Source organism: Fulmarus glacialis, unplaced genomic scaffold (genome assembly GCF_000690835.1).
Source record: "Fulmarus glacialis isolate BGI_N327 unplaced genomic scaffold, ASM69083v1 scaffold8987, whole genome shotgun sequence".
Taxonomy (NCBI): Eukaryota; Metazoa; Chordata; class Aves; order Procellariiformes; family Procellariidae; genus Fulmarus; species Fulmarus glacialis.
Window position 1 is genome coordinate 34,690 of NW_009225059.1, and position 13,575 is coordinate 48,264.

A 13,575-nucleotide genomic window follows, 5' to 3' on the forward strand; every position below is an offset into this window, starting at 1 on the left:
GCCCTCGTTTTGTGGCATTGGTGGGTTGAGATGGTCTTAAAAGTGGAGCACCTCATATGCAACATACGCCACGCATCCCGACGTGCAACTGCACAGGGAAGGTGCCTTCCAAGGCAGGGAAGGGAGCAGCACTCGCTATCTTTCAGACACAGTTCCCAGCCACAGAAGACGATAGTATCACGTCTCAAAAGGCCCCTACCGTATTCACTCATTTTGTTTCATAAGCAGATACAGCTCCTACTAGCTGCATGTCTGGTAAGGGTGCGGCCGGCGCTGCGCTCCCTCGGGGAGAGCTTCAGTTGATGAAAGTACCTAATTATACAGGGTATTTTTTTTTTTCCCCACTTGTTCCCAGTGAGACAAGGAGCTCGCATCCAAGTGGAGGAGGGTGGTAGGAGAAACAGCAAGTCAGGGCGAAGATCCTCTACAAAAGGGCTCTGGCTTTCCTGTGAAAAAAATAAACTACTCTGGGCTCAATCTGCACCTTCTGTTTTGTAGCTGACCCACCTGATGAAATGAGCCAGGAAAAGTCCAGGGCAATGGGACTGTTCTGTACTAAAACAGTTATTAAAATCAGTGGGAAAACGCTTGTTTTCCCCACATAGAGAATTCTGTCTTTTTGTCACCTAAAACCCAAACTAGTTTGTTTTCTAGCAACCAAAATTTTCTCTGGAAGCCTCAAAAATCTAAGGGCAAAAAGCATAAAGTTTCCTGGTCTGAGCTGAGCACTGTCAGATTTCAGTATTGCAGCTCTCCCGTGACAAAGCAAATCATATTTTTTGATCAGAGACTTAGCAAGAACAAACTTATTTTAAAAAAAAAGCTACTAGGAAAAACATTTTACATGTAATTTTTTCTGCATCTTCTCTTAGTCAGGAAAACTCTCAAGGAGAATTTTTTATTAATACAATTGCAGTGAGCGTGTCTTTAGGTTATTGTTAGAGGATTTAGACAGCTTCAGCTTTTGTCAACAGACTCAAGCTACAGTAAGTCCCTGCTTGATTACTCACCTCAAACACCCTGTAGCGTTGAAGAATACTTCTGGGTCAATAATTTCTCTTGTCCTATTGCAGCTGCCATCAGACCAGCCAGAGAAAGGGATGATAACACAGTCTGTCAAGACGGGGAGGGCCTCCTGTATCAACTCTTCTTTTAGTTCATCGGTGGAGGAGAGGTTCCAGAGCAGTCCTAGGAAGGAGGTGGGAGACAAGCTCAAGCAAAGGATCACCATGCATTAGAAACTTTCTTTAGGTCAGAGTGAATTCCAGCAACAAAGTCCTTCTTCACTCCATCCCTCTTTGAACTAAGGGTGCAGAGGCTGCCCTAAACCCTAGTCTCTGTCCATCCCTATGGGAGCCAGCAGGCTGGGCATCAGGAGTGTGGTACCTGTGGAGGTGGGCGTCTAAGCATCCTCCCTCCTCCCAAAATTGGTGTTTATTGCCATTAGGTTGCAGGGGGAAGGCATTTCTCCAGGGATCTCATAAAGGCTTGCACACAAGACCTCGGTCACAGCTGAGGGTGACCTGCACCAACAAACTCAGGTCAATCCTTCAAGAAAAGATGAGACACCAATGAGATAACCTGCCCACCCATATTGGGATTGCCAGCAGCCTTGGCCTTCCTTGGGAACAGCACGGGGGCCAGGAACGCATGGGACTGGCAGGGTGGCCACAGCTGTGGGGGGAAACCTGGGGCAGGTGCTTCTCCCGAGGGCACTTATGATATGAGGAACCCTTATAGGACATCGAAGGGCCAGGACCTCCTCTGCCTTCTGTTTTAGGTTGCCATTTGGTGCGACAGGAGCATAAAACATCCTCTTTGTGGTATGGCAGCACCATGGCTACTGGGCCTGAGCGTGCTGGAGCAACACAGACCACAGGCAGGGAGGAGCATGGTCCTTGCTGAGGGCTGAGCAGTCTGCTGTGTACCTGTCAGTTGTTTCTGAATTTCAGTGTTCCCTGTCCTCCGTAGGAGGCTCACGCACTCCCTTATTCCATTTTGCCGCCGAGTTTCTATCTTATTGGTTGGATTCTTGAAGACCAAATTTCGGAGGGCTCCAGCTGCCGCCCGCTGTACGTTCTGGTTTGTGCTGCGGAGCAGCTCGACGAGCTTGGCGATTCCCCCCAGCCGATAGACCTGTACCAGGAAAGACATGCTGCCATCAGCAGAGCATCGCTGGGACAGGGACAACTAGAACTGTCACGACAATGCAAGGAGTCAACGTGGCACATACTCAGGGGAGCTGGAAAAGGAGACCTGGCAGCAAAGGATGGCTAGAGCTTGCAGATGGCAAGTCTCGTTCAGGCCATAGGTCTGGAGCACAAAGGTGCTGGTCTTGAGGTTGGAGCTTAAACTCCAGAAGTGGATGTCTATGAGTAATGGCCATGGACCAAATCCTTTGCTGATGTAAATGTGCTTGTTCCCACAAACTTTCACCTACCTCCATCAGTTTGCATCAGGTGAAAATGTCGCTCTGCCTATCTGTAGAGGCCATTTATAGCAATATAATGACATGATGTGGTAATTTATCTGCATCCTGAAATCACAGGCTGAGCTTAGAGGGATGGTCATGGTATGGTGTAAACACCCTGGAGGTCAGCCAGAAGCAGTACTGGGCCACCCTCCAGCACTCAACAGGGGCAGCATCGGAAAGGGGTGTGAACCCCGACCTGCAGGACACCCCACACATGCTGGAGAGGTTTGAAGACAAATTCCTCCAGCTGAGCTCTCCAAAATGATGAGGGTTCCCGCTGTGGGATGCCCTCTGTACGAAGTCACCTGGGGACGTGATCCCGCATGGAGCCCCTCCTAGCACAAACCAACCCATCGGCTGGAGATTTGCTGACAATAGAAAATGAATGAGCACCTTTTAGAAAGGAAAGAAAACAAGCGTGCGCTGGGATGACTCACATACCTGCTCTGACACATCTTTCTGGGAAGCGATGGGACAGGCCAGTGCTCAGAGAGAGAGTTTTCAACGGTAACGAAGGGTGTGGCCACCCCACAGTTAGTGACTGTAACGTGGGCTGGGGTACCCGACTCCAGTTCAGCCTCAGCAAGGGCACAGAGGTACGTCCCCGCACTGTGCCAGCGTGTCCAGCTCTGCTATCGTGCCAGGAAATGGAAAGCCACCTCTATAGGGATGGCATCTCGATAAACCCATGTTTGCATGACTGCAAACACACCAGGGTGGGGATAAACTTTTGTGACAGTCTTGCTACAGCAGATCCACCCCTGAGACAGTCTTGCTACAGCAGATACATCCCCTTTGCTGCATGTTGGCATAAATTTAGTAATTGGAGAGTAAGAGCATAAGAAAAATAAGCTGTGCTATAAGAAGGGCTTCTGTTTGATCAAATATCTTCGTACACGATCACTAATTAACCCATTGGCTTAGATGGCTGAAAACGGCTGAAAACGGCTGAAATGGCTGAAATGTCACTGAGCAATGCACAGTGAAGATCACAGTGGGATTTAGGGCAATTTTGTGTGGCTCTGACACTGCAGCTCTGAGATAGAAAAAGATTCATGTGGAATCAGGTGCAATTGGATCCAGAAGAGGACACTGCGTCTGGATGGCTGCTCCCATATCGCCAGAACCTGTCAATCTGTGTCACAGCAGCTTACGGCGATAATGTGGACACAGTCTCCTCTGCTGCCTGGTAACTATTCCCCTGTGTTAAAATCCTGACTGACTGCTATGAAGAGAAAGTGGCCACTAATGGCCACTAATAGCTGAAAAATCTACTTAATGAATTCCTGAGCGTGACTAATGAGGTATAAGGCTCCATCACGAAAATCAAGGGGACCTATGAATCCTTGGTACTGAGGAAAACCAGTTCCATCCATCTCATGTGCCATCACATCCAGTGCGACAGCAGAGCTCTGAAGGAGTTTGCTCACCTCTTGCTTGGCAGACTCATCCTGGAAGCAGGTGTGCTGGAGGTAGTAAGCACCCATGGCCTGGTATTTGTCATCAGAGGAGCACAGAAGTTGTATGGCTTTCTGGATAGTCATTGCACCGCCGTCTATTTCATCACCACATATTCTGTGTTAAAGAGAAATACAGCACTGGTTGAGTGCTCAGCCAAAAGGGCTACGTCAGTACTGGGAATTATTAGGAAAGAATCAATTACAAAATGTAAAATATTATCACATTGTCTCGTAAACCACATGGTGCACCCCTAGTGCATTTCTTTGCCTCAAAAAACCAGAATATAAAAGTGGAAAATATACAGTGGAGGACAGTAAGGCTAATAAATTACGGATCCAGTCTATCCAGAAACAAAGGAGACAGAAAATAAAAGCTCAGTTGAGGTGCTAGATGTCTAATCATGTCTAAAGTGGAATGTTTAATGAACAGAGAACCAGTATTCACCGTTCCTCAAACAAAAGAATTAGTGGACAAGAGTAAAACCATCCGTCAGGTTATTAGGACAATCTAAAGTAGGCAGATGCTTTTCCCACAGCATGTGATCCTTTGATGTGAGATGTGGTGGAAGCAAAAATGTGAGAGCAATTGATGGTCTCAGGAGGCTGCAGCAGATCGCTTAGGAAGAGGCGACAGGCATGTCTGGAGTGATGGGTTGGACAAATATTGAGTTTATGAAATACTAATAATAGCGCTGAGACATCCTGCTCCCAGGGTATGTTTACATTGGTAGTCTCCAAGCTCTTCATAAAAGTTGGCCACTGTCATCATCCCCTGTTATAGGTAAAGAATGCGCCTACAGACTCCAGAGGAAGGACATGAATACCTCTGGCTTGGAGCAGGACTGAAACCTTGGGAAAAATACAAACACCTGAAGATTTGTCCACTTGTTTAGAAATATGAAGGTCCTGCTCTCTCTGGCTTGTACTTATTTAGTACTATCATCTGTGATGTTTTAACCACATAAAATTAGAAAAGGGTACAAACTTTCAGACTGATGAAGGGGCTCTGAACTGCAAAGCTTGTCTGTGTTCCCAATTACATAATTTAGTCTAATAAAAGTTACTATCTCTTCTTAGCATCCTTGCAGCTTAGGCCTGCAGCTGGCTGCAGCAGGATCTCCGCTCACGGCAGCAGTGTCTGCGTTAATTTGCATCAGAGTAAATGACCACGCAATGTTCAGGACTGAGAAGAGTCAAAACCCAAACTCCTCTTTGGTTATTACTATTTCAGCAGTGACGGGATACAAATGGAAAACGCTTTGCTAACAGTGGATGAAATCAAAGGGGGGGGGCTTTGCTAGGGCAGCTAGGTCGTCGTTGTGCCTGACTGATATAATTCCCCGTCCAGGATCCAGTTGCGACTGATGGGGAGTTTTACCTGGAGACTGGGGAGATCAGTTCCTGTTTGAACCACATTAATTTGTGTACAAGCTCTTGCTCCATGTCATACCAGTGGGTGACTATGTAAAGGGGCTGATCATCTTCAGGCAATCCCATAGACTAACAAAACAGAGTGTTTTTTAATAAATTCTTTAAATGAACCTATTACATTTGATGTATTAAATGTTACTACGAGGGAGTGGCTTCTTCTAGGCACAGGATATGCAGATATATTTTGAATGTGCCAAAGAAATGTTAAGAATAAGGGCCTAGAAAGGACACCTAAGTGTGGTCACCACCCCCAGCAGCTTACAATAAGATAAAATATTTTGTCTTTAAGCATCGAAAGGTTCACCTCCACACAGCACAGGCCAGTGAATAATATCCACAATTCTATAGCAAATTTCATACAAAATATCAAAAGCCAACAATTATGCTGTGACACTGGAAGACAGCATAAAGGACTGTTTTGTCTCCCTTACCCTCACTGGTATAAAGTTGCACCCAATTTAAGTTACTCATTTAAGCACCTGTGTAGTCAATGGAGAAAATAGGTGCTTCCAAAGAACAGCTTGCCTTTGTGTCTTAGACATTTTTCCTAAGACAGGAAGACCTGCCCACTGGAGATACCTCTGCTCCTGTTGGTATACAGGAACGATATACAAAACAGTCTTGGCTTGGACCTTAAGCATTCAATGTCTAAGGTTCGATGAACCTAATCCACTTTTATTTCTACACTAACAATAAAACATCACTTCATCATATGATTTTTCGTCAATGTGAACCTCTAGCAAAACTTGGCTCCAAGAAACTTCCATTACACTTGCAACAAGGGAACACAAAACTGGAAAGACAAAGTTTAAACTAGAAACTATGGAACCTCAGAAATATTTGGTTTGAATCCAGGGTGCTGTGATTTTCTCTTAGTGTTTTTCATGCTCCTGAGACACACAATAAAGGTGAGGCACCGATGGATCCAGCAGGAGTAGCACCAGAGGGACTTCTCCTTTGAGAATTCAGACCTGGGCTGGCAGTGTGGGGAGGGAGGCATGTTAATAAAAATACCAGGTCAGTGGCCATGCAGCATATGTAATCATGGTGAATTTTTTTTTTTCTTTTTAATTTACCAAATTGAGAAAACCCCTAAATCCGGTGCACTTTTTATGAGAAAGAAGGATGTCCACTTGGTCCAGCTACTCAAGGAAGGCAATTTTCTACACATCCACTCCATAAGAGTGTCAAACCTTCCTTCAGCAGGGAAAAACTAGGCACCCAGGTCCAGTTCTGTGTGGGAAAAGATGGGGAAGGCTCCGTTTCCCCTGCTGGCCCACCAACAGGAGTTCACAGGGAGTAAGCAGCCGGGCTCAGTCACGCTGCCTGAAGAAGCAGTGATTTCTCCCAGCTGAGAATAGAATCACCCTGGCAAAGCCTGTGCTAATGGGAGATTGTTCATCAGCCAGTCACGGATATTCCTAACCAGATCTACACTACAAGAACAACAGCCTACTCCAAGACAAATTCTTGGACTGTGGCCATCTCCAGTCTGGGCCAATGTGCCTGGTAGGAAGAGCTCCAAAGGTTGTTCTTCTTCCACAAGAAAGAAGCAATCAGAATAGGGAGAGACCTCAATTAGAAATGATTCAACAGGAGACAAATTAGATGATCAGATTCAGTTGTGGAAGGGAAACAAATACTTAAGAGGATCGGTATCACAGAATGGCAAATTCCCTCATTTTATACTAATGCCTTTCGTTCACTTTGTATTAGCAGACTGGTTTGCGTTAATCAGATCTAAGTCTCCATCCTGGTGGTGAGGGCTACAAGTCCCAGGAGAGGAGGAAGCCAGAAAACTCTAACAAATTCCATTGTTCATTAATGAAATCAGAGGGAAGACACTCAAAACAGAGTGTCTAGTACATCCAAGCCTTCCCGAGTCAGGCTACACTGGAGCAAACCCAACCGCCATGCTCTATGCCAAGCAGCCATGTCCACCTCTGGGACATGGCACCAAGGTTTTGATGCCACTGAAAGCTCAGGCGTTGCTCGGTGGGTAGATACCAGGGAAGATGGGCACAGGTTGACACTGAGCCGGGGAGGAGGGGATCCTCACCATGTGCAATGATATGAACCCTGCCAGGACAGCAGCATGCACAGCTCCACAGCAATTGCTTTGGATGCAAACGCACAGTAGACAAGTTCACATCACAAGGAGCCAGCACTGTGAAATAGCCATTTTTAGAGCAGTTTATCCCAAATAAGAACAAACCAAAATGAAGATGCCTATCATTGTGCTTGGTTCTGCTTTCATTGTGTGGCATAGCCCTGGAGAACTTATGTTTTGATACTGATCGCCTTTATTTATCCCAAAAAAGAGGAGATCTATCAGAAAACACCCTCAGTACCTTTTCTGACTCTTTCAATAACTTTTGTATGTTTTCACTGTTTATAGTATTTCCAGAGAGACTGAGCTCCTGCCTAGGAATGAATGGTTACAGGACACACACTTACTGTCCCTGAACCTTAGCCACAGCTCATAGACGCTGCTGCAGCTCGGCTGGGGCCAAGTCAGCATCACCACAGACCATATGGAAAACCCAAAGGGTTGCCCCAGCCTTTACTACCCTCTCCGTAGCTGCCAGCCAGGATATTCAAGATCTTTAACAGAGTGGCACTCTGTTAATAATATTACATGTTTCCAGGTGTCTTGAGAGACACTTGTTTTCACATGGTCTCTAATGAGGTGGTTTAGTCTCTTTCTCCCATATACAGAGAACACCTAAGGGAAATGCATCTATGTCTTAAAATAAGGCCAAAGGTACATGTGGTATTATGGAAGACAACGCATATTGTAGGTGTCCATTAATGGCTCCTGATCTATATCAGCAACCCTTAAGCTGGGGAATGTCTGCAGACACCCCAGCTCACCTCTTCATCTTCACAAATGAGAATACCCTGAGTCCTTCACAAGGGGTGAGATTAGTCTGGCCTCTCAGTAATGTCTCCAGCTCAGACACCTCGGTTTCCCCTGAAGTCAACCAAGAGGCACTGACTTTGTTAGGGGGTAACTCACTGACCTACCTCAGATTTCAGCTCCATTGGCCACTGACTGCATCTCTGCAAGGGCAACAGGAGCACCCAGCTCAGGTGCAGGCATCTCCCAAAGACGTGATATGCATGTAACCTGCACAGACTATTGCAGAGCCACAACCACCACGTACCACGATCTAGCCTGGCTCTGGGCTGTCAGTCCCATGTGCATGTGGTATCTGAAGCACTACATGCCACGCGTCTGCAAGCAGAACTAATACAGTGTCAGCTGGTGGTAGCCACAGTTTTCTTGTACCTCAAGTTCCAGCTTGAGGAGGACAAAGACTCCAAGTTTTCTAGGATGCGTTAAACATCACATCCTTTATTACTGCTTCTTGTTATTGCTACCTGATGACCAAGGAGGATGTAGAAACCTTTTTCCTGACTGGGCTGAATTGCAACATGTTATTTAGCTAAAAGCTGGCTAGCTCAAGATGACACACTGACACTTGGAGCATGTTGCAAGTACCACCCGTCAGAGGAAATGGTTAAAAGCAGGCAAATATGCGTAGTCTTCACCAGCTGCTGAAACCACTGTTGCTACCAGTTTCCAGGATGAAAGGCTACAGATCTGCGGGATGCCACGAGAGCCCCAAAAGGAGAAGGGTTCCAGGGAGAAGAGGGAGCCCTGTACACCAAAAAAACTTCCTCCAGCTCTATCAGGTATAAGGACTCACTCGAGAGAGCCGTGTTGAGGCAAAATGTGAGTGCTGCTCATTGAGAACTGCCTTTGGGCAGGAGCCACCAGAATAACCTGTGAACTTCTGAGCCCAGGACAGATATACTGAGCTTGGAAATGTTGTTCCAGATATGACATAATGCTTACAAAGGCTTAAGCCCCTGAGTGGTTATAGAGAAGCATGTCTGGAAGGGACATCAGAAGGTCCCTCTCTGCTCACTGAGGCAGGACCATAATGACAGGGGTGGTGGAAGAGAATATACTTCAGAAGGAGGTTTCTCAAAGCTAGTCAGTACTGTTTAACCTCCTGATCTGAACAAACAGTGCAAAACCCAGATTTCACCACCAGAACCAATACTATGTTCAGTATGTCAGTAAAACCCTACATCATGGTTTAGTTTATCATAGAATCATAGAATGTTTTTTCCGAAAAAACATTTAGGTGTTAAACTACTCATCAGCTAGCTGGAGGAAAGGTGCTTTCATCAACTAGAGTTGCTTCTATAAGAGGAAGGATTCTTCTGAGAGACAGTTACCAAAGAGACAGCTCTTCCATGTCTTACACAGCCAAAGCCAGTTCAATAAATGGAAGCAATCACACAATCAAGAATAGTTCCAGAAATTAAATAACTTTGTGACCAAATGCAGAGGGACTGTTCAGTACAGACAGTTTGACAGTTCTTGCGTACTCAGTATTTTGATATCTACATGCCACTCTCACTGAGAACGTCCAATGACCCTTTTTTCATCTCACACCATCCAAGGATATCAGATCTGTAGCACAGGACACCTGAGAAGCACTACTCTTGAACCAGTACTAACACTGTCCATAGTCGCTGCATTATAGAGCAGTTTTGTATCACAGACAGACCCAGCGGATCACAGGTCCCGCTGTAATCACTCTCACAGCAATGGAAATTACCCCACAAGGATCACCTCTGAAAGTGTAGAAACTATCTAGCCCTTCCCTTGCTCATAGAGATGGTTTGCTAACCTGCAGACAAGATATCCACCTACGCAGGAGATTTGCAGCATGAAAACTGAACACAAAATTATCCTTGTTATAAAGGCAAAAACTCTACCTGAAGAACTACTAGAATAGGAAGAACAGAGCCCCAAACAGGGAACTACCAGCAGCTATTACCCAGCTAAGCCCTTTTCCTGCATGCAGAGGTTAATAATGGGATGCCTACAAGCAAACCTCTCCCTACTCAAAGATCAGGCTACCCAAATGAAGATCGAGCTCTCCAAGTGCAGAATCCTCCAACCAGAAACAGTCCTACACAGCAAAGAGAGCCCAGATATGGTCCTAACCCATCTCTAAAGGCCCCTTCCCAACAAAAGCACACGACAGACCAAGGCTAACAGTGACCTGCCAGATACTTTATAAGGGCTAATGGCCTTCCAAATAAGTAATTTTTTCAAAGAGGCCAACTCCTTAGTATGTTTCCAAAACTTTAAGGACAACTGCTGCCAACCTCATCTCCTTTGAGTCAAGAGCAGAAGCGTTTGTACAAACTGTCCTCCGAACTAATCCAGCTCTGCAGTGGGTGTCACGCGAAGCAAGGGGGTGTGCCCCAGCCAAATCAGATTTACTCAGGGGACACAGCCCCAGTTGAGCCTACGACTTGAAGCCCGACGTTTCCACATCAGAACCAGTTCTACCAGATGAGCCATGCCCCAAGCCAGGAGAAGTGTATAAATGGAGCCACTCCCTAACCAAAGGGCATCCAGCGCTGGAGAGTATTCCTCTCACAACAGCAGTTCTCCTTCTCTGCAGAAAATGCCATTATTCTTCAGGTGACCTTTCCAAAGCAATGACCAAGTCTACAACCGAGAGCACTGCGCAGTGCAAAGCAGGGCTTTCTTTGGAGAGAGCCTGCCTGCCTGGGACTAACTTCTCAAAAGCAATATTTTCCCTAGGCAGAAGCCATCTGCAGGCCCATGTTTAATCGTTCTGCCATCCCTCCCACTACACTTTTATGCTCTTTAGTCAGAAATTCCCTAGAACAAGTTCCAGTTTATATAACGTCTCTCTTTCCTATTCCAGAGGAATTACAAAGCTTCTGAAAGTAGCAAGCCAATGCCACGGGTGCTCCGGCTTGGCCAGGGCTAATTTTGCATGTGTTAAACATGAAGTAACTGGGCACATGGGAAGCTAAGGTTTCATGACGACATGCTAACGGGCGAGTGACATTTCTTGGCATACACACTCTGGGACATACTCCTACTCAAGACAAAACGAGGGAGGCTGAGCAGAGAATTAGCCAGAGAAATCTGGAAATCATCATTCAGACGTGAAAAAGGGTATGATTTGGCTCACACTGCTGACTGTGAGGGGGGATTGTCTCAATATCTACGTCATGCCTTGGGTCAACAGCTCAATAATCTCAGGCCTTTGGTGTGAGTTACGACAAAGGCTATGAGCCCTGTTAATTAGTCTCACACTTATGCTGCAGTGTGCAAATTCTCTTTTGGACCAGAGACCACCAGGAATGAGCTTGGGAGCTTCTAGGGTTTGTGTGACAAGCTGCCATGTCTGTCCAGGAGTTGAGATAACTTCAGGGTCGGTGCAGAGCAGGCCCTCTTGACAGTGGTGCAGCAACGGTAGTGCAGTAGCCCCTGGAAATGCTTGTGGAAGATGCAGACCCTCCTTCTCCAGCCCATTGAAACACTACAACCTTGAACTGCAATGTTTTGCCGTTCAAAACATGCAAACCATAGTCTTCCAAGACTATGGTTTGTGCAGACCAAGTCTCTTCCAAGACTATGGCAGAATATGGTTGGTGCTCCAGAGCCGGAGGCAGCGTAGCCATCAGCATCAGGGCAGCTTTAAATCAACATCACTGTAATGTTATCAAAACCCCACTAGGTTTTTTTTAGTGAGAGCTCTGCTGCACTGCACAGATATATCCAGCTTGGGAGTGTCTGAGCTCATTGGTGTGTTTTATATGCCCTGTTGTTGTAGGCAACACTTACAGGAAGGGACCTCATGCTGAGACGTGAAGGACCATCCTCCACCCTTGAGTAATTCCTAACCCCAATGGGACTGGTGCTCTGGACAGGAAGGAATTGAACAGCTTCCGTTCCCTCCTCTTTCCTGGCTAGGTAAATTATTCCAATTAGGCTATGTATTTCCATTTCTGACTCAATTTTTTCTGGAACCCAAATCAGACCTTTTGGGCGAATGAAGCGAGGGCCAGGTGGAAAGACAGAGGGGTAAATATGACTGCTCAGCAGGTTCTCAGCTCTGCTCTGAGTCAGACCATCAGGAACCAACTCCTTCAAAGTTAGTTGATTTTTTAGGTTTGTTTTCTGCCAAATCAAAGCAGTGTGACAGCCAGGACAGGCACCAAACACCAGGCTTTCCACTCTTCACCTTCCCACCCTCATCTTGCAAAGGAGCTGTCGGCTAATACCACCACAGGGACTGGGGGATCATCTTGCCCAACATCACGCAGCTACAGCAGAGATATATACACTGAGCCAGCCATATTCATTTCCCTCCATAGCCCATGAAAAGAAATAAGCCCTTTAAGAGTGTGACTCATCTGACCCACTTTAGTCTCTACTGCAGGATGCGATTAAGCGCGGTGTGCACTGGTGAGCAGATCTCCAGTGGCTATAAAGCAGCTCAGGTGACTAGCTCTGATGGACAGACCTCCACAGCAGATGTCTACATTTACTCAGATTCAGCTCACTGCAGCAGACTTACTTGGAGCTGGACTGAGCCTGTCCATAAACCACGTCCTGCTTGCAGCTCATCATGGGCTGGGCATAGACCACATCGGGCTTGTTGCTTGAGGGGCAGGAGAGGGCCCGTGCTGGCATTTTTTTACTTGTCCTGGTAGTTCCTTGCTGGGTGCTACAGCTGCTGTAGATGCTCTGGCGGTTCAAGGTTGCCTTGTGTTCTGCCCGGCCCCCCACCTGACTCTTCCTCAGCGTGCCCCTGGGCGGTTCGCAGTAGAGGTCGGGCTCGCTCCGGCTGCTCTTGATGTTCTGCACAAAGCAGTAGTCGCTGCCGGCCCTGGCGGGGCTGCAGACAGCCTTGCTGTAGTGCTTGCTGCCCCAGCCCTCCATCTGGCTGTACGAGCTGTAGCGCCTGTTCTCCACGTCCCGCTTCAGGGTCCCATTGTACAGCTGGTCAACGAGAAAACAAGAGACAAAAAAATTAGGAAAGGGTTGAGCTGCAGATCAACATTGCCAAGCCCACTCCTGCGTGGGTGTCACGGCTACCAAATTCCTATGCCTCTTAAGTATTTTTTGTGGCCCAAAATTTATGGAAGGTTAGCCCACCTGCAGCTCTTACAAAGGTGTCAAACCCTCCCTTGAAATCTGGGGACACTTAGTGATCAGGATACGGCATCCCAGAGCTTGAAAGCAGAATTGAAAGCTCAAACATGACCCTGGCATTAGAGAAAATGCCTTATTTTCAACACATGGGGTCTAACCCAAGCTGTAATTAGCGGAGCTCACATCACATCTCTTGCCATCAC

At 46.7% G+C, this 13,575-nt stretch overlaps 1 protein-coding gene across 1 annotated transcript in view; it reads right to left on the reverse strand.

The window, feature by feature from the left end:
* The window catches only part of PKP1 (plakophilin 1), a 42,569-nt gene that overhangs the window by 12,166 nt on the left and 16,828 nt on the right, over window positions 1-13,575 (reverse strand). The window contains exons 3-6 of the mRNA XM_009582352.1: window positions 12,795-13,219; window positions 3,904-4,048; window positions 1,929-2,136; window positions 1,011-1,188 (exon numbers count right to left, since the gene is read on the reverse strand). Coding sequence (XP_009580647.1) covers window positions 1,011-1,188; window positions 1,929-2,136; window positions 3,904-4,048; window positions 12,795-13,219 — 956 coding nt within the window. The remainder of the gene's footprint in view (window positions 1-1,010; window positions 1,189-1,928; window positions 2,137-3,903; window positions 4,049-12,794; window positions 13,220-13,575) is intronic.